Source organism: Sander vitreus, chromosome 24 (genome assembly GCF_031162955.1).
Source record: "Sander vitreus isolate 19-12246 chromosome 24, sanVit1, whole genome shotgun sequence".
In the NCBI taxonomy this organism is placed as follows: Eukaryota; Metazoa; Chordata; class Actinopteri; order Perciformes; family Percidae; genus Sander; species Sander vitreus.
This window is the reverse complement of record NC_135878.1, coordinates 7,697,671-7,719,404: the sequence shown is the minus strand read 5'-3', so window position 1 is coordinate 7,719,404 and position 21,734 is coordinate 7,697,671. Positions and strand designations below refer to the sequence as shown.

Sequence of the window (21,734 nt, the reverse complement as noted above, 5' to 3'; positions counted from 1 at the left end):
ATATACACATAAGTCTATGTAGAAATGTAGAAGTAGCCTGTGTTACATCTTCTAAAACACGCTGGTTAGGTGGCTGCTTTGGTGTTCAGAGAGGTTGAAGTTTGAAGCCCTCGGCAGGTCGGAGCTGTACCTGACGTCATCAGCTGCAGCCTGTCTGCGTCTTTCTCCAGGGCGTCAACCAATAAGAAAGAGTCCTCCGCCGGCTCGTAATGACAGTCTCCTCTTCCTGCGTGCCAGTAAACTGGTGTGGGATAACTTGCAGACATGTTCTCTTTAGTTACCAGACTCGCTATCCACCTGCACGTGCTCCTGGCTCACCATTTAGTAAGTGACGTAACGAGTTCTGTGTTGTTGGTAGACTTTTACACGGTGTTGCTGTTTAAACGCTTGAGTCAGATTTACCGCTAGAAGTGCCGCTAACATGCTGCGTAAAAGCTGTAAATTAAAGCTATGTAGCTAGCAAGAATGTGTTAGCCAGCACACTCACAATCCACTTCCTTGTATACAACCCTACGTCACGATGACGTGTCTTCACCCCTTCATGTATGGTGTTTACACATCAGTCTCCTCAAACAAAACAATGTACTTTTATAAAGGCAGACAAATTAATAGTTTGAATATACTAACTTTTACTAGACCATTTATTTAAATGTATTATGTTGTTAATTTGTATTATTTAGAAATTTATTTTCTTATATTTGTTATTGTTTCATTTTAGACATTTAATGTTTAACTATCAGACACAAGGATTTTAATAGTGTTCAACCTGCCTTGTTGGTGTAAAACAAAACAAACACATCAGTTTCCTCTGCTGTTGAAAAAAAGATGGCTTAATTAATAGAAGTTACACATATTTGGCTACATGGTGAAATAAAGACTAAAACCAGCAGTGGAGGAAGTATACAGATCCTTTACTTAGCAAAACTATAATATATATGTATATATGTAAATTCATTGAATCAGTCAAACTGGAGAAGCAGGAACCTTAAAAAAAATAATTCACTCAAACCATTTACTCTGACTTGTGGATCATTATTCAGATTGTAGAGTAAAAGAAACGAAACCAGCGTAAAGAAACTCAAATACAAGAGCCATGCATTGAAATATGTTAGTTAGTTGAAAGTACGCAAGTATTTTTAGCAACGTGTACTTAAAGTATCAACAGTAAAAGTACTGATTATGCAGAAGAATGGCCCACATCAGTTATTTTATATATTATTAGATTACAATAACTAATAGTAACTAAAATAGTCTGTGCATAATCTTCTTCAAACATTTTATTTGACTGCTATATAAGATGTTTTATATGCTGCTAAATGTACAGGAAGTATCTAAAGTAAAAGTAGACATGCAGGCAGAATGTGTATGTTTACTGTACCATATTATATTTATAAGAGCTTTATGTGTAAAGTACTATTCTAAGCAGAGTAACCAATCCACAGTATAGCAGCACACCAGCCTTCTTTCACCCCTACAGTAACAACTAATGGGGATCCTAGATCAATGAAGTAACTCACTAGTCGCAGTGATCGGCGGTATTTTCCCAACCCAACTTTTACACACGTTTAATTCATTGTGACTTTTCCCTGTAGTGGTCAAGCTAATGCAAGTTAGCTTTTTCTCCTTCCAGTTTTCAGACTTTGAAAATGACAGCACCACAGAGGGGATGGAACCCTCAACCTCCAGTCTTCTTGAAAGTTTAACCCTCACCTTAGCTTGTTTCCATCCTTCAATCTCAGATTATTGAGTCAGTAATTTATCTCAGTGAGCTATTCCTAATTAATCATTTAAGTAATCAACAAATTAACCAATCAATGAATACATTAATCAACCAATTACCAGTCAATTAGCAGATAAATCAACCAACCAATTAATCAACCAACCAATTCATCAATCAACCAATTAATCAATACATTTTATTTGTCACATTAAATCAATTAGTCTACAAGGACAAAGTGTGAACAACCAATAATAGAATGGAAACTTGAAATGTCAGCTTCAGAAGTAGCTCACTGAGATCAGCTACTGACGCAACAATCTGAGGTTGAAGGATCAAATCCCACATTTGTCTCAATAGTTTTTCAACCTCTCTCCTCTGAAATGTGAAGGATAAATACAACTTCCAACCAGTGCAGAGTATAAGATCAGATAGCTCAGCATGATGGAATGCTGTTTAGAGGACACACAGGTCTTGGGTTCAATCACCCTGACTGACTGGGGTTTGTATCCTACATTTCACAGAAAATTTCTTTCTTTCCTAAACCCAACAGTTCGTCTTAACTGCACGCTGTAACTGCTGGAGGTGGCGGCAGAGGTGGCAGCAGAGTCAAATAAGCATCAGTCCCTTACCCAGGAGACCCAGGTTCACATCCAGCATGCCCCAGCAGCAACACACAAGGCAAGGTAAGGTAGGCACCACCCAAAGGGGCAGCATTGGGGTTTAGACAGCTGGAGAAATCCTGGTAGCAGTCAGGGAGCAGCAAAGTACCCCAACTCTCCCAAAAGGGGTTGTGCACACCCTACCTCTTGCCAACTGCAACCATGATTTTTTTCTCTAAGTGTCATAAAGACAACACAGGGCTTTCACCCAGGAGACCAGGGTTCATGTCCCAGTTAAGTACTTTCCTAATCCCAACTGTCCTTAGCATCTTTATGGAGACACTGACAGTTGGGTTTTAGAAAGTACTTTTCCACAACACACAGGGCACAAACCCCAGTCTCCTGGGTAAAGGACCTTGTATTCCTGGGTGTTGGACCTCATCATAAGGTATACTCCTCATGAGTATTGAACTCACAGCCCTGTGTTGTTCTAACCAGTGGTCCATCACACTGAGCTATCTGATTTGATACTCTACAGTGGTTGGAAGTTGTATTTATTGTTCACATTTCAAAGTTGAAAAACTTTGATTGTTGAGTTAGTAGCTTATCTCAGTGAGCTATCCCTGAAGCTGATGGTACTATTATTTATTGTTCACACTTTTTATTTGTCTATTCCTATGTGTGTCCTAAGTGGTTTGCACATACACTGGCAGCGAGCAGGTCTTGAACCTGACAACGTGCTTGGTCGAGACTATTATTGCACACTCAGTGCCACCCAACCAACCTCCCAGCACGAAATTACAGAAAAGGCTTTTAGTATTGGAGGAGTTAGCTCAGTGTGACAGAACTCTGGTTTGAGGAAACGCAGGTAATGGGTTCAATCACCCCGACAGATAATTTATTTAAAGGTTTTACACCTAAAAAATGTACATCCACTTTTATGTAATGCAGTTTAACTGTGTAACAACACTTTTAGACATTTTGTATGACTTTTACATTGATTTTTTTGACATAACACATAATACTACTACTATTACTTACTTTTTTTATGAGTACATACTTTATCATGGATTTTTGTATTACTTTTTTCGACCTACTATACTATGGCTTTTTTATGACATACTATACTATGACTTTTTTATCAAATTTTTTCGACATACTATAATATGGCTTTTTATCACTTTTTTTCAACATACTATACTATGGATTTTTTCACTTTTACCACATACTATACTATGGATTTTTAATCACTTTTTCGACATACTATACAATTACTTTTTTTAGCCCTTTTTTACGCACAAAAATCATGACATATAACACATGACAAAAATACCGTTAGTACAGTATGAAGAAGGCAGTTGTGGTCCAGAAACTCATCTGGGGAGAAAACAAGAGGAAGAGAGTTTATTGGATTATTCTGGGCAGCAGGTCAAACAAGCTATGTAACTTAACTGTAACTGTGGCATAATAATGGTGGGCGACAGCACTTCTAAACACACACAGTGCTTGAAAGTGTGCGTTTGATTTAATGTCTTCTCGTATTTAATTTTTGCTGGTAACAAATTACCAGCAAAGTTGTATGGTTAGAACGATTCTGTGGCACTTACACAATTTAAATATGTTAATGTTCAGGGATGCATGAAGCTGAGGGCGGGAGGAGAACAATATTAAGCGATGAAGGGTAGTAGTATCGGAAATAACTTCAATCTGCTTTCACCCTTGGCAGCATTCTTTTCAGTGTTTTGTCTACAAAATGTCAAATTCAAAACCCATCTGAGTGGAGAAGATGGAACCAGCTAAACGTTCTCAGAGATTTATGACAACAGCAGCACTACACCACCAAGCCTACCACACTCACACGTCTTCTCTGACAGCTTACCAACAACTCTAACACTAACGCTGCCATCGTTGTCATGAGCTGACAGAACATTCAGCTTCAGCACAAATTCTTTAAAACATTTCACACATTGCTTTGTGTGTTTACTCTTTTAAACCCGACAGACCTGCCGAGGGCTTCAAACTACAACCTTCTGAACACCAAAGCAGCCACCTGACCAGCGGGTTTTAGAAGATGTAACACAGGGAAGACAGCAGTTTACACTCTGCTCTATCGCTACATAGTCCTATTATACTTCTTCAGCATTATAAACAACACACCACAATCTGGGTCTAACATACAGAAGGTGACAGTTCTGCCACTGAAAATATCTCAAGCAGGAATTAATATGGTATAATAAATATACACATTCTGCATGCATGACTACTTTTACTTTAGATAATTCCTGTACATTTACAGAATATAAAAACATCCAAAAAAGCAGTCAAATAAAATGTTTATGTATGAAGATTATACATAGACTATTATAGTTACTATTAGTTATTGTAATCTTATAATATATAATTAAATAACTGCTGTGGGCCATTATTCTGCGTAATGAGTATTTTTACTTTTGATACATTATGTAGATTTTGCTAAGAATACTTGTGTACTTTGAATTAAGAATAAAATCCAATGCACGACTCTAAGCAGCAGCCTACAATGTGAAAAGAGCAGTAAAGGAGGCAAAAAGGGACTACGGGAAGAAAGTGGAACTACAGTTCCAGGAAGGCAACCCCTGAAACAAGTGGCAAAGTCTAAAAATGACCGTCCCATCCGATCAACAGAAGACGCCATAGCACACATCCTCCACACCACTCGATCTCACCTGGAAAAGATAGGAGGACTATGTGAGATTGCTGTGCATTGACTACAGTTCAGCGTTTAACACCATAGTTCCCTCCAGGCTCGTCACAAAGCTCAAGGACCTGGGATTAAACCCCTCACTGTGCATGAGGATCCTTGACTTCCTGACATGCAGACCCCAGGTGGTGAGGGTGGGCGGACACACCTCCTCCACCCTCATCCTTAACACCAGACTACCCAAGGGCTGGGTTTTACGTACCCTGCTTCACTCCATTTACACCCACTACTCATGAATGTCAGCAAGACTAAAAAGACGACAGTAGTAGGCTACTAGCACTGCCTCTGGCAAGATGGTGGCTCCTGCACCCACCTCTTTCTAAACGCAGATAAAACAATGGCTGTGTTACTTTTTTATTTCAGAAAATATGTCTGGTGTTTCCACAGTATGTCATACTTAACTTTTACTCTGGCATTGGCTCACACTCAGACCTCTCCAACATGCATTTACATACAAAAGTATTCCACTAATCACAATGCTAGAACACCTAATATGTGAAATTAGTTACAGACCAAACATGGGTTAATTAATTAATGTCATATTTCATATCTCCAGAGACAGTGCAGAGACTTACTTTTTTTTTTTGTTTAGAAGCGGAAGAATGCGCTATTTCAACGAAGTTCTCTATGTCATTGTAGGCCATCCAGAAGCGTTTTAATCTATCATGGAATAAATAAATGATGAATCAACCTAGCCTTGGTCTGTGTTTTTAGCCTGATAGCTAACAGCTTGGCCGTTTCAAAGGACAGAGGACTTCAGTGCAATCGTAGCGCTTCCAGAAGTTTAGTAATCCGGCGTGGTACTTCAGTGACTTTTCATAATAATTTCATGAAGATAAATCCACGACTGAATGGTTATTGAGTCATCTTTTTGTATGAAAGAAAGAAGCTTTTCTTTTACCCTTAGCCGCCGCCATCTTGGCCGCTGACTGTCTTGACTGATGGCTACGTCGACCAATCACATGACAGGCGACAGCTTGCTCAGCCAATAGATAACCCTAACTTGATACACGCAGGAGGGGCTTGTAGTGTGTGTGTGTGTGTGTGTGTGTGTGTGTGTGTGTGTGTGTGTGTGTGTGTGTGTGTGTGTGTGTGTGTGTGTGTGTGTGTGTGTGTGTGTGTGTGTGTGTGTATGTATGTGAGTGTGTGTGAGAGAGAGACACAGAGGTGTGGATAGAGTGGGATTTGGCCTACTGGTGTCTAGTAGCAGACAGAAAATGCATTGGAGAGGACACAACTATTGCAGGATAAAAGTGTATAGGCATTTCTGGGCAAATAATCTAACTATTTCTATATTTGTATTAGTTACAGTGTGTATTTTTGTTTCCCCTGATTGCCAAGACTTGGGTACTGTAAGTACTGTTATTATTACGCAAAATAATACCAGGCTAAATGTTACTTTTACAGGAAGATAAAGTACAGGGCTTTCTAAATGAAATATTCTAAATGTTTTAAAATTGTAATAAGTGTGGGGTGGTACTACAACAGTGCCAATGGATATCACATTTCGAGGCAGTCGTTTAATGAACAATCACAGTTACAGTAAGAATGTTACAATAATCAATTAGTTACACTTATTCTACTACTGACTAATTTGAAACAGGATTTTCATTCTATCAGTGTTGTGGCCTGTATAGCATTTAAATATCTGCAGCACAGAAGTCAACTTATCATAATCATTTCCATTATCGCTACCTATGGCCAAGTGCACTTCCAAAGAAGTTTGTCATAAAATGTATGTAATAAAGCAAAATTGGGAAACATTCTAAAATATCCTTCCTGATCCTTTGAAGTAAATTTCAAGCCTTACAGAAAACAAATAGCATTCCCTCTTGACTTTATATTGTAAAGGGGGGTGTTGTTGTGAAATCAATACTAAATGATATATGAAACAAAACAGAAAAACAAGTCAGTTTTCTATATAAGTAAGCCTAGAGGTATCGCAACAGCTACAATCATCTCACAGTAACATCAAGACAAAGCTTCCAGGACAGAAACACAGCTATGTACACAAATTAAACACAAGGAATCATGCAGAAACCAAAACAAATCAAAACATGCATAACAGTTAGCTGAACATAGTTCAGAGTATTGGATGTGTCATAAGCACAATGCCATGAAGAGGCATTACTTTTGGCCCACACTCAGGTGCCACACTGACACACAGTGCCAGGAGGCCAGAGAGAAGGCGCTTCTTCAATACACACAAAGGTTCTCTCTCATCAACAGCACGTCATTGTACAATTATTCATTATTTGTACAATGTGACACGTTGGACAGGAAAGAAACCTGTGGGCTTTATGTAGCTGGCTTGTAATGAACTGTATGATGAGCTCACTCTGTAGACTTTAATTCCTTTGTGGCCATTTTGAACTGGCGTTACACTTTGGTTGGGCTCTACCTGATTAAGTACACCTAAGCTAGTCAAAGATAGGCTAATGCTGCATTCAGAATATATAACACCCTACTAATAGAAGTGCAACGTTTGTCTGAATTTCAATTTTTGGGCCATCCCAGCATATGTTACATCTCAACAGTTCAGGTGTGTAATTACACAAGGACATGTTGGCATAAGCTTTGCAAGTGCTCAGAGAGCCTCCTGTGTGTGGAGAAATTAAAACCCTTCTTCAAACTACCGTCCTGTAATGCACTGTGCACAAAGATATTTCAATATTTTTGTCCTTAAAACACTTCCCATTCCAGTTAGCTAGCTAAATGTGTCTGTCCACATTTGAGCAGCTGTAGTTGTTATTCTCGAGATCTCTTTACTGACTGGATCATTTCTGGTTCTATGAGGCAAACATGGTCTTATACATTTGCAAATACTCCAGGTAGAGCTTTGGTAGAGTGTTACAGACATTAAAAATGGCCACCATGGGATATGGGACTGACCCAAATATAAAACTTTACTTATTAAACATGGTTGGGGTTTGTTCACTTAATTCATGATTTAATGATAAAACTTAAATTATCTATTATTCCAAGCATAACGTTGTATAATGTTACTTTAAAAGGACTTAATAAAAGAGGCTAAAAAAAAAGAAGCTTAAAATGAACTGACCCCAACCCTAACCGTGAAAAAAACAGGCTAATACACTTTTGTTTTCAAATGGGCATTTAACAAGTAAACCAAAGCATATTTCTCACATGATTGAATTGGAGCTCCTTTAAAAAAATAAGCCAGCTTTAAAACCCAAAAGCACAGATAAAGAAGTTGTGATACCTAAACATAGTAGGCAGACAACTCCTCTTGTTTCATAACATATTTGAAATAATTGTCTCAAAAGCAATTTCCACAAGATTAGGAGTTGGAACATCTCGTTTGGAACATAACTGTTGTCAATGCATTTCATCATATAGCAATACATCAAGAGTGTTAGATACTGATCAACAAGTCCATGTACTGTATATAACATCAGCGACTTAGTTAATGATACAATTTGTATCAAACAAGGTTTTTCTCCGTCTAGCATGGATTCAGCTGGGATCTGCTACAGACAACAGTTGACGCTGTTAGCCAAAAGCCCAGCAGGGGAGTCTTAAATATATTTACAATACATACATGTTTTGTTCTGATGTCCAGATGTCCTCTGTCTGTAGCAGATGCCAGAGTTGACCCAAATGAAAAGGGCCAGAGAGAGAGAGAGAGAGAGAGAAAGAGAGAGAGAGAAAGAGAGAGAGATGTCCCTTACTAAAACTAAGGTACACACGACAGGGTCACCCATCTCTACAGCTACAACTCTGACCAAAATACTGACGTCATCTCAAATAAGACGACCATCTTTCAGACACCCATTTTTACCAACAAATGGCCACACAACGCACACAAAGAGATTAATACAATACACAGACCTTGATCAAATAGTAGTTTGAAACTGTCATGTGATGATGGATTTTCCACGTAACACTAAGAAAATGATTCAGTGAAATCTGTGACACTTTTCTGTATAGTTATGAGGTAAAACAAATCCCATCTGTCTGGCTTTGCACATGAAAGAAAAGAAAATTTGCAAACACCATTTGACTCAGCTCAGAGTAGGTACAGTGTACAGTCACTACAAATCAGAATCATAATAGGTTTGATGTATGTGATACCAACTCTAGGTTATGATTTGGGTGTAAAAAAGGGCCTTTTGAATTTGATGCATTAAAAGTCCTGCATGTGAAATACACATAATAAGCTACTAAATAAATAAAAAAAGACTAACTGGGCAGGTCTGGAACAAGTTGCACTTTGTGTCAAAGTCAAAGACTTTGTCAAATGACTTGCACTCTCCACACTTCTTAAAGTTCAGTGGATTTAGTTGTCCCTGCACAATAACCAGAGCTGGATTTGGATTATCTTTAGCATTTTATATCCTTGAAACCTATGCATTGTCTCATTAATGTCATAAGAAAAGAAAAAGCTCTACATGTAGACAATCCAAAAGCATTCCAGTATTTAAAATACCACCATGCAAACCCAACATGCTTTCAAGTGTCTCAAAGGCAAAGTTTGCTCTGCTGATGCAAACCACCCACAGTTTGTGTTTTCCTATTTTTACTCCGACTACATAACTGCTATTGTTTTCTAATGGGAGATCACACTTTCCTTTGTTCTTCAGTACCCTGTTTGGGCTTTCTCTGCAAGTATAGCAGCTGCCAGCTGCTGGGGGTCTGCGATGTGGGGGCTCCTGGCCATCACGCGGCTCACCAGCTCTGAGGGGAAGATGTTGCACAGGTTGACGTACACTTTCTCCCTCATGTCCCCGTAGCGGCTGTGTGCAGGGGATTCTGGGTGCTGCGGCATGTAGGAAGGAGGAGCGTGGGAGGGCACTGCCAGGTGAGCGCTGTGAGGCGGGTACGGCGGGAGAGGAGTGCTGGATGGGTGAGGCGGGTGCGGAGAGTGGGCTGGAGGCGGTGGGTGGTTTAAGTAATGTGTCGGGGATGGGTGGAGAGCTGGGTGGGAGGTGTGGTGCTGGGTGTAGTTGTCCTGTGCCCAGGGAGGGGCGTGCCAGGATGACTGCTGTGTGTCTGGCAGGCTCTGATAGGCAGATGGCTCATACCTGGACGGCGGTAAAGGAGCCTGTCTGTAGTACGAGTCCCAGCTGGGTAAAGCTTTTGTCCGGTGGTGATGGTGCGATGTAGAGAGGTGTTCATACAGATGCGAGTCTGACACACTCTCTCCTCGCGTGGGGGCCAGGCAGCGGCCGAGAGGAGAGCCAGGGGGGTGAGGGTTGGACTGGGGCATTGAGTGGTAGTCGCCTGGGCAGCTGGAGCGTGCAGCCAGCGGCTGGTGCTGGAGATGAGGGGGCAAGGGGTATAGAGGCCGCTTTTGGGGAGCCTCTGGTGGAGGCTGATCGTGAGCACAGCTCTGCCCGCGTGCCATACTCAGGTGGTAGCTATGTACTCCTGTATTAGACGTGTGGCTGTGTTGGATATTTGTGTAATCGGCCGGATGAAGGCCACACAGTTCATGGTTTGATGCGGCATGATGGGGATACAGCCGGCTGTGGGGATTAGCAAAATGGATGCTGTCTTCCAGTAAGGTGTCTGGGGGGCACCCGGGACACGGCCTCTCACTGTACGAGTCGCAGCTGCTCCCGCAACTCACGCTGCTTTCGCTGCCGCATTCGGAGCCGGCTGAACCCATCGAGCCCACCCGCAGGTCTGTGTCATTGGGGAAGCGACAGTCTGGGCTCCGTCTGGAGGAGAGACTCAGGCCAGAGTAAGCACGCGTTACTGAGTAGTAGCTCAGGTCTGGAGACTCACAGTGAGGGTAAAGGTCATGGCTGGGGGCTGGTAGACTATGAGGGGTCACTGTTCTGGACTGCTGGTCCTGGGGAAGGCTGAAACTGGATGAAGGGCCTCCTGGGGCTGAGGACATGGGTATACTCCCACTGCTACTGCCACACATACTGTTCTTCTGGCTTTCCGCCCTCCCTTTTGCCAGCTTCTCCTCAGCATCACTGTACGACAGAGCTCGGATGCTTGGGTCGGACTGCCTTTTCTGGGCGCCTTTTTTTGCCTCAATGCTGCCAGCTGGCACACTGTGGCTCTTTACCAACCCAGTGTCCCCCTGGTTTCTTGTGGCGACACAGGTCTTGGCACTGGCACGCAGCTCATCAGCCACAGCACGCTGAGGCTGAGCACCTCTTTCTGGGTGGTAGTACTTACACTTGTGGCCATAAGTGCACTTCTTTCCTGGAGGCAGAATGTCTCAGTTTTATTACATTTGTGTGTTCTTATACCCCAGATTGTAATTATGAAAATTAAATGGGTTGTTATTTCTCTGTGTATGTGCATTTAGGTGAATTTTGTGCATATCTGTGTTCTCACCGTATGGACAAGGCTGTTTCTTCTGCTCAGGCATGACGGGTCTTTTCCTCAGGAAGTTGTCTAAGCTGGGGCCATGACGACCAAGAGGGTCATCTGGGGGCATGAATCTGAAAGAAGGGAGGGGATGGTTAGAAAGGACAAGATAGTTACATGACAATAAGGACAATAAAAATAGGTGCATATTCTTTAGGTTACATCTCTTATTTTCAATGTTAAATGATTGGAGGAACTGGAGGTAGACAGAATAAAACAAGCTGTAATTCTCCTTTTAAAACCAAGTGAAAATGTCAGCTGTCACAGCATTTGTTAAACCAAATGTCAGATGTGATAGAGTAATAGCTGGGAATGGGATACGAAAGGTGAACTGTAACTAAGATCTCAGAGTTCAAAATTACAGACATAAATCATAAATGTCACAATTCTTTGAACACATCCAAGTCATCACATTTAAGTCATCAAGATCTATCATATTGACAGAATAAGTCCCTCACAGATCCACCTCTACTTACTTGTCATTGACAAAGGAATACATGAGCAGCCGCTCATCGATGAATTTCTTCCACTCAGGCTTCTCATTAGCCAGGTCTCGGTAGTTATCATTTGAGACGATGATGCCGTCTGACTCGTAGGCCAGCTTGACGATGAAGCGGTCGTCATAGCAAACCACGCGCCGACCTTGGACACGCCGTGAGGGAGTGAAGACCAGGATCTTTTCCTTCTCTAGGCGACGCAAGATCTCCTGATCTGTGTCGGAGGGAGTTTTGGTAAGGTTGAGAAAAGTACTGTGCCAGAATAATAATCTCTCAACTTTATCAAATGCATTGTGGGTTTGTTTCAATCAGCCTGCTGCACTGACCGGTTATAGGGGCGTCGGGGCGGGACTGCTCTTTCCTCCACGCAGGCACAAACACTGTGATGTCATGATGGCCACGCTCTAGGAACCAGTCTACAGCCAGCTGGATGCCCTGGCAGGAAAACACTTCCTTGTTGCCATGGCTGCAGGACATAGTTAAGAGGCAGAAGATAATAGCGAATTAACATTTGCGGTTTTAATGTAGGTTAATCAGAAATAAACATATAATATGTATGTAAAAGGATATTTTAAAGTGATTTAACTATGTGTCTTTATTAAACCGGTTACCATAGACTGCTCACCTCATCGCTACATTACTGCCATCCACCACAATTGGCCGCAGGTTGTCCTGGTCACACAGAGAGTCGGACGGACAGGGCGAGTCTGACCTCTGGCTGTCCAGCAAATCTGAACAGGCACAGGAGGACGAGGAGGATGAAGAAGATGAGGTAGAGGCTAATGATCCAGCCGGCTGCTCGCTGTCTGACTTGGTGCCCAGTTTGACCAGCTCTCCCAGTATGTCATTGATGAGGGTGTCGGGGCCAAGCTTGGACAGCACCAGTCGCACTGTCTCCTCAAAGTAGCCCAGCTTCAGGGCAAACTCCAGCTTAGCCTGGTACTCCTTCCCGCCAGCCTCGGCCGCTGGCTCTGATGAGGAGGGATCGGACGGAGGCTCAGGTGGGTGCTTATGTGGGGAGCTGGGTGAGGACTGTGCAGGGGTGTCGTGTTCAAGGTCTGATGGGGGTTTAGGCGGGGGCTCAGGAGGACCCTCAGTGCCTAAGTCCACACACTGGGTCCGACAAAGGGGCTGGTGGGTGTTCTTACTGTGAGTTAACCCTCCTTCTCCTCCATCCGGGTCAGTTAGGGGGGCACTGGAAGACGGCGCCGGCTCGCACTCTGCATCAGACCCGGCATTTTCATCCACCACAGCCGGTGGAGGGGAATTGGCGGTGCTGCTGTTGCCGGAGCTCTCCCCCTGCTCCTCCATAGCAGGGGGCACGTCAGCACCGCCAGCCTGCCGGTCGGCCCCTGCTACGTGGAGATACTCCAAATCCAGCCCCAGGTCGAGGTGGCCTGTTCCTGCCTCCACATGGTCCTTCTGGCCCATGGATCTGTCACAGACATCCAGCACACTGGGCTGACTGCTGCCCTCTCACAAAGCTCGACTCATTGGTGCCTAAAGTAAAAGAAAGAGAGGAGGAGGGAGGGAGTGTGAGGTACATTCAGGAAATTAGGTCCAGCTGACATGTTATACATGTTGAGATGACACTCAGAGAATATGATGCTGACAGGGAAATTGGGTAAAAAAATGGGTAACTCCCTTAAGTGCAGAGAGATACTTAAAAATAAGTATGGTGTTGGTTACAGGTGCAACCAGTCCACTAAAATGCCTGGGGAATCATTTGCATAATGAAGAATTTGCATGCTTTGTTACATGATAATTCAGAGTCAACACTGACTGTCACTTTAGGAAAATCTGACATTTTACCTGTATTTTCTTTTGCCTTAGCTGTTTACACTGGCTCTGACTGGTTGTCTCAGGCAGTTGGGACTCTGCTGAGGCACAGACTGGCTGACTCAAAGACCCAAGGGGGCCTCTCTCACCCTAATTAAGGGACTCCCGCGTTTTTATTTAGTCTGGCCCCAGCGTGTTTTTATAGGGCCACGTCAAAGCACATTAATCTAATGGTCAACAGAGGGTGAAGCCGTTAGCGATGGGCCCAACAGACCCTCCCCCCTTACATTCAACCTGTTAATTAAGTTTCATATGCTTCTTCCCACTGGGGTGGTGGAGTCACTCATTAAAACACTGAGGGGATCTGAGGCTACTAGAGCCCATCAACGTATTGCATTCAAGCAACAAGGGCATGGGATCTGGTTAGGCTAATCTGATTGGTGTCAAAGGTTTAGCTGCACACAAATTACAGGGAGCACTTTGGAAAGTTAATCTGAGATCAGGAAACTGATATGTTAAACTGTAGAAGCAAAATTACAGGCCTGCTGTATTCTGATTGGACAGAATTAAGTCTAATGAAATTTCGGCTTGAAGGTATTCATATCTAAAATAAAATATTTTCCCAGAAGAAAACAATAATAGCGAATTCTACAAATGTAAATGTGCAGTTCGATTTAGCCTAAAGCGCTTTAACCTGGACATTACTCAAAATCAAGTCAAACCCATGTTATCTGGACAAACCAGATGACGGGAGGGGGAAGTGACTTAAAGATGGTGGGTAGGGGGTGGGCTGGAGTGAGAGCGCATTTTATGAAAAAGGGCTGCCTAGCAACGCGGCTGAGCTACTGTTGCTAAGCTACAGCTGTTGAAAGCATTCTCCCCTCCAAATGCCAAGACAGAGGCTGCAGCGTTCAGTCTGCGACACACAACACACACACACACACACCCCCCCTACACACACACACACAGGCTTAAGTGTGCCTCACTGGCAACCCACCCCGCCACCAAGACAACAATAGACCTGCTATTAGGACTGGGACCTTGGCATCAACGAATGTGGGCGTTGATGGTACCTATGCACATATGAAGACACACACACACACACACACACACACACACACACACACACACACACACACACACACACACATATATATACAATGTGTACCTCACAAAGTGACTCTATGACTGAGTGGGGGCTATTGGGAACATTTTATGCTCACTCTACTTGGTTGATGGTCTAAACTGACACATCCAAACTATCTTTCCATTTCCATTTCTCTAAAGCTTGCTATCATCCAGCCTACATTGGGAGAGAACGTGTTGCATCAGTTCATCCCTATATAAAACCTCACTACTTTAGGTACAGAACTGTGTCATTAGCAACAATTAACAAAAACTGTCAGATTCGTAATGTTGTGTATTCTTAGATCAGATAGCACCTTAATTTAAAAGACTTTGCCAACTTCACACTATTTTATTTAGACAAAGTTCTCGTACAGCAGCTTGTGTTTAACATTCAACATTCAGAAGTTTGGCTTCTTTGTTAAAATGGAGAAAAAAAAAATCTATAGAAAAGGTACATTTTTGTTTTGTATTAGTACCAAAACTCAGGTATCGTATCAGCACTAGATGATACCCAAAGAGATGATCATCAAAAGGCAAAAAAAACAATATACAATGGGATCCATTCACAACAACGCAGAATAATGAAGTGGTAATGGATTCCTGACCCATCTAATCTAGGGATGCCATTAATCATTCATTTCATTATCGTTATTCTGCAGGTTATTTTCTCGATTAATGGATAAATTGTTTTGTCTATAAATATAATAATCCTGTTTTAGCTGCTTAATGGCAGAAATCTGAATAGTGTGCTTTTCACTGTTGAAGCCTGTTAAATGTGTGATCTGATTAAATGTAAGTGGTTGGATTTTAAAAGTCTTCTAGTGTGGTCCAAGGGCCACAGAATAATGCATTCAGTGCATTGTGGAATTCCCAAATCAGGCCTAGTGTTAACGGACCAACGGCAGAGCCACCTCATCACCATCTCCAGACCTCCAGGCTCAGTGGGTGCATCTTTCAAACATCAGCAGCACTACTGGCTTTGATGGAGGCAGTAATGAATATGTAACACAGCCCTTACAGCGCTTTGTATGTGGGAGCTTTGTGTAAAAAAAAAAAAAATTAAAAAAAAAGTGTCTGTGTATATGCAGTGGGTCAGAGAGGGGGTAAAGGGGTTTGAGGGGGGGGAGGAGGTGAGGGGTTGTCTGGCGGTATACTGCTGTATGCCTGATACTGTGCAAAAAGGTATTTGTAAAAAGGGGCTGTCCCAGTCAGAATAATCAACCAGGGGAATACTGTGTGTGTATAGATGCCGCTTTCCCCGCCAGCAGCTAGACAATAGATGTCTGCTGAGCGGTACTCGCAACTGACACACACACACACACACACACACACACACACACCTCTAGCCTCATGTGAGATAAGAAGCGTTCTTTCCATTATCTCCACCCAAAACCACATGACACTGGCCCATTCCCCCCCCATCAAGTTTCATATCAACACAGATCACACTATTTGAATGTCAAGCAACTACCATAGCACCCATAGCTGGCTAAAGGCTAAAGCAAAGTTTAGGCAGGTGTAGTCCTGTGCTACAAACTCTTGTGACTGGAGGCTGCACATAAAGATGTAGTGGTTAGACTGGCAGTCACAGCTGGGCCCTGTGGTACGTATGGTTCAAAGTAAGACTACTTTATCTTTTCTGTACAATATTTCACATCCAAAGCCATCATTAGACAGAAGCTGGAATGCACCTTCTCCTCTTTATTATGAACGTAGCAATGTGAACTTTTCATGACTGACATCTATTTAAAATGCAAGGAAATTCAGTGATTTAGGTCATGTCAGTTCTGTTAAATATTTAGGTAGGTCAGCATTAAAGTGATTTAGGATGCTGCAGCCCTGCTGCCTGTCATGCAGATAGCACATCTTTACCTAGGGCCCTTTGCATCATTTCAATGGCCCTAATGAGACATGGGTAGTAAACATCACAGTTGCTTTTTTAAAATAGAGATCAGAACAGAGCTCAGAACCGCCACAAAAAGAGAAGCTAAGAAGTAAGATTTCAGTATATAAATCAGGTTATAGGCAGACACACTTACCAGGCCTTAGAAGATCAACAAAGAATGAAGAAAGTGAAGTAGATCAGCTCATTTCCGCACGTCTATTCTTGAAAATCAGATTAGAAAACACTGCAGGTGAAACGGAAAAGAAACAGGTCCCAAACTTCCCAGAGCAGCTACATCCGAGGCCGACGCACGTCTTTGCTGCAGGTACAGCAGAGCATCCAACTCCAGCCAAACGTCTCTGTCCTCACTGTCTGAGTGTCTTCCAGAGCTGTTTTTTTTTCTCTTTCTACAGAAGCAGGCAAGTTGGACAATGAGTAGCAGAACAGATGGACCAACAATGTCTGCCATTCCCTCGTTTAGAGTGGCTGCTTTTCCACCAATCAGAGCAGAGCGGCCTTGTAATGAGCCACAGACACAAGGGGAGGAGGAGGGGAGTGGCTGTGGGCAAATGCCTGCAACACCCAGTTACCCCAAGGCACGCGTACCACACACACACACACACACACACACACACACACACACACACACACCTTCTCAGTCTGAAAGGACTTTGCCTGTGTGGCCGATGAATCAACGAGGGGGTGGGCGGCTGAACAATAGAGCTGCACAATGGGAGGCTGGGGGGGGCAGCTGCAGTGTGAAGGGTGGTGCTATTACGGCCCTGGGCAGCAATGGAGAACACCTGGCTACAGAGCACCACAGTCACTCTCCGCACTTTGTCTCGGACTGGGGGGGGTTCAAAACAGAAAGAAAAGACTAGCGTGGCCTTTAAGAGAGTGCAAAAAGGAAAGAGAGTGTGGCAGGGCTGAAAGGGGGAAAAAGGACAAGTGTGGGGGGCGAGAGACATCAGAAAGTTGTATGTCCTCATGAGTATGAGGAGGGGACCTGTTCCTCATTGTTGCAGCACACTTGGGGCAGATGACTCGGAAGCACAAATCTTTGCCTTTCTGTCTTTTATGTGATTACGGAGCCAATGTGCAAATAATCGAAATTTGAATGATTTCAAAATAAAGTCACGTCAATGTTAATATGATATTGAATGTAATATAATAGCAGTTATTTGCAACAGTGTCACTGATGCAAATACATGTTAAAATACATACAGTAAATGTTTCCCATTGCGCAGTTCACAAAAAAACTTGCCAACGGGGAGAAAATAAAGTTTTGACTGAACTACTTTCGCTGGACACTTTAGTGCTGCAATACTCTACTCATTGTAGGAATATGCACACAATATTTAGCTATGTGGCACTCTGGAAACGTGGAGATAACATAGATAGGGTGGAAAAAGGAGAAAGTTAAATAAAATGCACCAAGCAAGCCAAAGAAGACTATGTATTAGCTTTGAATCAGACTAAATATTTGAGCTGTCTACACATCCCAAAGACATTTTCTACTAAAACAAAAGGACTCTGGATCCATACCAAGATTTTCAAATAATAGTTATAATCACATACTGCATAATAATAACGGTCTTCACCTTTTTAACGTCACCGTTTTCAGAATGAATTGTTTAGTCTATAAGATGTAAGAATAAAATAAGTAAAAGGTTGACTAATTGTTTCAGTTTCAAAACTGATCATTTAAGCAGTGTTTCCTTTAGGATTTTTTTTTTAGCAGTGGGGGCAGGTCTGTCTGAACAACACCCCCCACGTGGAGTTAAACTGGACAGACCCAATAACCTCTGAATAGTTCTACTTGTTGTTAAATTGCAATGTGAGTGGCAGCCAATTTTGCCATGGTGGGCCACCACTACAAAATCAACAGAGGAAACACTGTAAAGGAAGGAGAAAGGCAAATTTAAGATTTTTATTGTTCAGACTGTGTATTCATGACTGCTGATACACAGTGAGAAAAAGGGACAATTAGCTTATTAATCAATGTATTTATTGTTTCAGTCAAACTGCCAAACATTCTCTGGTTCCAGCTTCACAGCTGATTTCCCCTTCTTTTTTTTTTTTTAAATCGTTGTAAAATGAATTAGGACTGCAACTGATTATTTTCATTATGGATTCATCTGCAGATTATTTTCTTGATTATTCCATTTATTATTTGGTCTATAAAATGTCTCACAGCCCAAGGAGAGGTATTCAAATTGCTAGTTATCCAGTTCACTATAATATGAAAAGCATCAAATCCCTACATTAGAGAAGCTGAAACCAGAGAATGCTTTTGAATTTTTGGTCAAAGAGCATGGCCCAGTGTCATAGTTTTACATAAGACTGGAAGGCAGCATGTCTGCCAACAGAAATATTAATTTAGTGAGATAAGGTTACATATCAAGCACAATTTATCTTGGCAGCAAGACGTTAGTATGTAATCTAAAGCAACAAGAAGCAGTCTGTGCGTCAGTGTGTTTTAGTGTGTGTTTTCAGTCGACTTGCCAAATAAAATAGGAGTCCTTTCAGCTTAGTGGCTCAACAGGAAAGCAACTGCCTGATTAAATAAGAATGTGCTCGGAGTCAGCTTACGCAGCGAGATAAGGGCAATGAGGGGAAACACAACAGCTGACCAACTGCACAGTATCCAAACACACAGACACAAGAGCACCCTGTCGACCATCTGTCTTAACAAACAGGTGTGTGTGTATGTGTGTGTGTGTGTGTCTGTGTGTGTGTGTCTGTGTGTGTGTGTGTGTGTGTGTGCGTGCATGCGTGCCAACAACTGCAGCACCAGCAGCAGGGTGATCGTTTTTCCTCTTTGGAGACAGATTACACTGAATGCACACAAAACAAACTCAAGCTACGGAGTTTAATAATGGCAAAAGAAAAGTTTTGAGAAGGGAAACAGCACAGACAGAGAAATTAATTCTTTGCAGCGTTGCTTTAATTTGGTTCTTGATTAATCTTTGGTCTGTAAAACATCCGAAAACTGTGAAATATGCCCAGCACAAGTTCCTAAAACTCAAGGGGACTTCTTAAATTTGCTTGCTTTTGCTTGACCAACAGTCCAAAACCTAAATATATTCAGTTTATTATCACTTTAAAGTTTAAACAACTAGAGTCAGCAAGTAAGCCTACTCACAATTAAACAGCTAGAACTAGGGAATGTTTGGCTTTTTTTGCTTGAAAAACTATTAATCGTTGCTACTTAATTACTATTTTTAAGGTTTTTCAGCACAATGTACAATCCGAGCCAGGTCTAAGCAAAAGAAGGGATTTCTGACCCCTGCATTTCTACCAAGCAATGCATCTAAACAGCCATTATAGATCAATTCAGGACATCATGGCAACACTCTGCATGCATGTGTCTTTCAAATCAATACTCATTATGTGGAAATCAGATAAAGTTTGAAGATGAATGAGGAAAGGCAAACGGCCGAAACACCACTGCTGCAGCTCTCAAACCAATCAGATCTTTAAAATACAATGAAATGAACATTTTATTTGCAAGTTAACTTAATGACTTATAACTATGGGATGTAAGAAGGATATTGTGCATTAACATAAGAGGGGTTGTTTGACTATATCAGCCCTTGAAAACTGCCCTTTGCGAGGAGCGTTGGAAAAGACAGAAGCAGCAGCCAGATCTCCAGTCCACAGTTAAAAAGTCGGGGAGGATGTAGGGCTACAGAAGTTAAAAGAGAGGATGAAATAAAAAGACAGCTGCTGGGGCTCGTGCTCACACCACCTCCCCCTGCCCATCAAAGACTGTGAACCCAAACCCGGGACTACTACTGCTCTGATCCTCAGGGAGCCATTATCAACCATTGTGTAACATAGACACAGCTGTCAGAGACAGCACATTCAAATGAACACTAGACAGGTTGAAAAAGAAGACTGACAGGGCCTGCAGTGCCCCTTCATGATTCCAGCAGAAAAAAAACTAGTGGAAGCTGGTGTTTTGCTCAGGCCTTCTTCACTCCAGAGCACACAGACTCCATTTCCTCTAGTTTAAATACATGTTCACCTGGTTTTCGAGTCAAACAGGTGATACACATCACAGCAGCATCCCCGTCATCCGCCTGTTGAAGGGGCTACAACCCACAGAAACTACATAATGCTTGTTGGGGAGCGCGCAGGGGCGTGCACGGTCACTGCAAACCTACACCGTCACGACCTCCCTGCAGCTTTCACCCACACCAACCTGCAGCTCCTTTAGCTAACAAGTCCACTCGGCTAACGCTGTATACGGGTGCTCACCTGGTCAGGGCCGCCGCTGGAGCCGCAAGATTAGCTTTGTGATAAAATGAGCAAATGTTCCCATCACATACTGGCGACGCAAAACATCCGGCTGGATTGCAGCGTGACCCAGCCAAACTGAGTCAAGTTACAAAGAATATCGAGTCGGCTTCCGCTCTGACGGTATTTCAGAATAAAAGCAAATGCGTGGTTCAATTACGTGTTTGAATAATATATAACTTAACAGGAAAACTTGTATTGTTCATAATACATCTTACGTTTGTTTGGTTTGTGAAGGGGAAAAAAAGGTTGATAACCCTGCTTCCGGAAGCTATATTATTCACATTAACCTCATTTGCAATACATTTCTTATTTGGAAAAAACAGACGTCTCTAATAAAGTTTAAGATAATGCTTGTAACCCATTATTAAACGGTTGGCGTAAATAGGAAACTATATGGTATTAGTTGCCTTCTATCGAGGCCAACTTTACTAAACTGCCAACATGTTTAGGAAGCATATGTGGGAAGGGCAGTGAAGTGCGCAACGGCGCCATCTCGTGGTTAAAATAAATAAGAGTACGTTTTTAAATGGGGGATGTGGGCAGGAGTTTTTTCCTCACTGGGATATTTATTTATTTAATTTATAGAGCTCTTCTAGCATTTAAATTGATAGAATGTGGTGTTAATAGGAAGTTTTATAACTATTTGCTAACCATTTACAATAGTATGAGGCATGTGTTAGAACAGAGTATGGGGTGGATACCATAGACTGTTAATATTAATATACAGTCT

At 42.3% G+C, this 21,734-nt stretch overlaps 1 protein-coding gene and 1 long non-coding RNA gene across 4 annotated transcripts; one reads left to right on the top strand and one right to left on the bottom strand.

The window, feature by feature from the left end:
* The first annotated feature begins 123 nt into the window (after positions 1-123).
* Positions 124-5,753, top strand: LOC144512740 (uncharacterized). Its single transcript, XR_013501030.1, has 3 exons — positions 124-324; positions 2,271-2,403; positions 4,046-5,753. It is a non-coding gene; the product is annotated as an uncharacterized LOC144512740 (long non-coding RNA).
* Positions 5,754-6,521: 768 nt separating this feature from the next.
* Positions 6,522-21,070, bottom strand: LOC144512738 (putative ribonuclease ZC3H12C). 3 transcript variants are annotated; one of them, XM_078243635.1, is made up of 7 exons: positions 20,963-21,070; positions 16,854-17,106; positions 12,533-13,407; positions 12,234-12,373; positions 11,887-12,121; positions 11,378-11,484; positions 6,522-11,242 (listed from the first exon to the last, which is right to left on the bottom strand). In XM_078243635.1, exons 3-7 carry the CDS (start codon positions 13,336-13,338, stop codon positions 9,660-9,662), a joined length of 2,871 nt encoding a protein of 956 aa, XP_078099761.1. In that variant the 5' UTR covers positions 13,339-13,407; positions 16,854-17,106; positions 20,963-21,070; the 3' UTR covers positions 6,522-9,659. The 3 variants fall into 3 exon arrangements, with proteins under 3 accessions (XP_078099761.1, XP_078099763.1, XP_078099762.1); XM_078243637.1 differs by having other exon boundaries at positions 16,854-16,915; XM_078243636.1 differs by lacking the exon at positions 16,854-17,106.
* Positions 21,071-21,734: the final 664 nt, after the last annotated feature.

What these genes read in the sequence shown, in the direction of transcription:
- LOC144512738 (XM_078243635.1), bottom strand. Translation starts at nt 13,338, where the DNA reads ATGGGCCAGAAGGACCATGTGGAGGCAGGAACAGGCCACCTCGACCTG. An exon ending in CCCCGACGCCCCTATAACCG is followed by an intron (nt 12,122 to 12,233) that starts GTCAGTGCAGCA and finishes CCTCCGACACAG; the next exon opens with ATCAGGAGATCTTGCGTCGC. An exon ending in GAAACAGCCTTGTCCATACG is followed by an intron (nt 11,243 to 11,377) that starts GTGAGAACACAG and finishes TTCTGCCTCCAG; the next exon opens with GAAAGAAGTGCACTTATGGC.